This window comes from Salvelinus sp. IW2-2015, linkage group LG32 (assembly GCF_002910315.2).
Source record: "Salvelinus sp. IW2-2015 linkage group LG32, ASM291031v2, whole genome shotgun sequence".
In the NCBI taxonomy this organism is placed as follows: domain Eukaryota; kingdom Metazoa; phylum Chordata; class Actinopteri; order Salmoniformes; family Salmonidae; genus Salvelinus; species Salvelinus sp. IW2-2015.
The window spans coordinates 24,437,112-24,439,923 of NC_036871.1; the positions used below are offsets into that span (position 1 = coordinate 24,437,112).

The 2,812-nt window shown below is 45.7% G+C and overlaps 1 protein-coding gene across 1 annotated transcript in view; it reads right to left on the minus strand.

Annotated features, from left to right (window-relative positions):
- The window catches only part of si:ch211-241e1.3 (laminin subunit alpha-3), a 77,945-nt gene that overhangs the window by 14,330 nt on the left and 60,803 nt on the right, over positions 1 to 2,812 (minus strand). The window contains 6 exon segments of the mRNA XM_070436622.1: positions 519 to 673; positions 792 to 908; positions 1,102 to 1,298; positions 1,563 to 1,730; positions 1,944 to 2,055; positions 2,191 to 2,301. Coding sequence (XP_070292723.1) covers positions 519 to 673; positions 792 to 908; positions 1,102 to 1,298; positions 1,563 to 1,730; positions 1,944 to 2,055; positions 2,191 to 2,301 — 860 coding nt within the window.

Sequence of the window (2,812 nt, forward strand, 5' to 3'; positions counted from 1 at the left end):
AGAGAGAGAAGGAAGGGAGAAGAGAGGAAAGGAGGAGAGAGGAGGGGTGGAGAGAGAAGGAAGGGAGAAGAGAGGAAAGGAGGCAGAGAGGAGGGGTGGAGAGAGAAGGAAGGGAGAAGAGAGGAAAGGAGGCAGAGCGAGAGTACACAGGTCAACACACGCATCTGGATTTTCAACAAAGCAGAACAACAAACATGCAGCCTGTGGGGGATCTATCGGATCGCAGATCTATCTGGCACGACCCACTGAGGATGGAAACCACCCAACATAAACATCCCCGTTACAGAACCACAACGCCTGGCTTCTATAGTAGGTGGTTTATACTGAGCCTCTATTGCTCTCATTAATTGTGCTGAGCTATTATCTGGCATCTTTTGTTCTATCCTGTAAAATTGATATTTTTAACAATATCTGGCGACTTCCATTACCTAAAACACAAAAAGCTTTGAACTTGAGCTATACAACCAGCAGAAACTGCACTGTCCTCATAACCCAGGACCCATATCCCTATAACTCACTCCTGTAGTTCCTTGGCCAGCTTGGCCAGGTTCTCAGCATGTTTCTCTGCTCGCTCCACAATGTCCTCTTTGGCCGCGGCCTGGGACATAGCGTTGCCTTTCTTGGTGAGGTCAGTCCTGGCCCCGTCCAGTTGGGCAGCTAGCTGTTCATACTCCTGGAGAGAGGAGRAAGACAACAGGGTCACAGTGTTTTTACAGTCTTTTATGTCCAACAATCAACATTTCATAAAAGGGGAACCCTGATGTATTGTCATGGCTGGTCTGTGTGCTTACTGTCTTCCTGTCATCCAACATTCTAAGGAGGTCCTTTGTATCCTTCAACTGATCTTCTGCCATGGCTATCTGGTCCTGGACCTTCTTATGCTCTTTCCTCAGATCTTCCATATGTTTCTGAAGAACAAACACCATTCAATTGGTTAAGAGAACATTAAGCCAATGGAAATGTAATTGTGAAAGCAATACTGATACCAACCATGAATTAACCATAGCAACGGAGACATGGTTACTGCACACACTAACAGCCTATACATGACTTCATAGTACCATCATGTTCGAAGTCTGGTACTGGGACTTTTATTATTACCAGGATGTCTTCCAGTGCCTCAGTGTTGAGTCCATTCTGAGAGTTGGCTTTCTTCACCATGTCCCCAGCCTGTTTCAGCGCCTCCTCCAGGTCCTTCAATTTAGCTGCATAGTCCTTCAGCAGACCCTTCACCCTCTTGGCTGCTGCCTCATTCTGATCATACTGCTTCGTCACATTGGCCTTGATGTAGTCCAGCACTGGGAGAGAGGAACAGATTCGAATAGAAATAGAAACGGACATTCTCGACTGAAGATTTTTWAAAATCTCACCATTTTATTTGGTTGCTGATGGTATCAAACAATGTAGTCATCGTTATTGTGACATTAGGCCTCTTATCTGTATCTTAGCTCAACCTAATGTGGTAGTGTTCTCGAACATCAGACGTTCGATATTCTAATCTTTTGAAAGAATAGCTTTTAGGGATTTTAAGAGTTTTTGAATGGACCAGGAAGAAGTCTTACGTTTCTGTGCCTCATCACTCTCTTTCTCAGCTGTGTCTTTTTGTGGGTTGAAGTTCCTCTTCTCCATCTCCTTCACCATGCTTTCCGCCTCAGATAACATCTTAGCCAGGTTCTCACTGGGCACCACACCACCACTGGAACCAGACTCGTTCAGCTGCTGTAGCAGGGCTACACCCAACACACACATTCAGGTTTAGATAAAAGGGAGGGTGGTATGGGGGAGAAAGCAACAGAGAGAGAATGAGACAGAGAGAAAGAAAGGAGAGGGTGAGAGAGAAGACAGATAAATAAAAGAGGATCATATGAATAGAGAGATAGACTGAGGTGGACAAAGAGATTGAAAAAGAAAAAAGGCGAGTAAACAGGAATAGTTTTTGTTACCCAGGATCTTCTTGAGCAGATTCTTAGCTTCAGTATCCAGGTCTTTAGCTCTCAGATGAGTCTTACCCACATCCTCCAGGACTCTCTGGGCATCCACAGCCCTGGCATCTGCCTGAATGGACCACACACACACACACACACACATTAGCTCTCCACAGCCAGCATATACACACCAAAACATATGCACAATTTCCCCCACTCATGACAAACCCTATTAAAAAGACATCAAGAAGTTCCAGTCCAGTACCTTGCCTTTGAGAGCGTTGATATCCTCGTTGACACTGAGAGTGTCCTGCTCTAGTTGGCTAACCTTGGGCTTCTGACTGTTCACACTGGAACTGAACTTGTTCACCAGAGACTGTGGAGAGAGCACACAGCCTATTGTTCAATGCTTTATTATGACATGAGGGAGGGAGGGGGCGGAGTGAGAGAGAGAGAGTCATGTTTACTGTTATTTTCTGATTGCCAAAGCAAAGCAAAGTGAAATAAAATACAATGTAACATGTTTCCATGGACAATAAAACGTCCCTTTTCAAATGAGAGGACAGAGACAAGAGACGAGAGAGAACAGAGAGGAGAGAAGACAGAGAGAGCAGAGAAGCAGAGAGAGAGAGAGACAGAGAAAGGAACAGAGACAGAAGAAGCGAGGACACAGAGAGACAATTGGACGAAGAGACAGAGAGACAGGGAGAAGCCGATGAGACAGAACAGAGACAGAGACAGGACAGAGACAGGACAGAGAGACGAGAGACAGAGAGACAGAAGACCAGGAGACGAGAGGGAGAGAGACCGGGAGAAGGAGAGAGGAGAGAGAGAGAGAGAGAGAGAGAGAGAGAGAGAGAGAGAGAGAAGAGAAAGAGAGGAGAGAG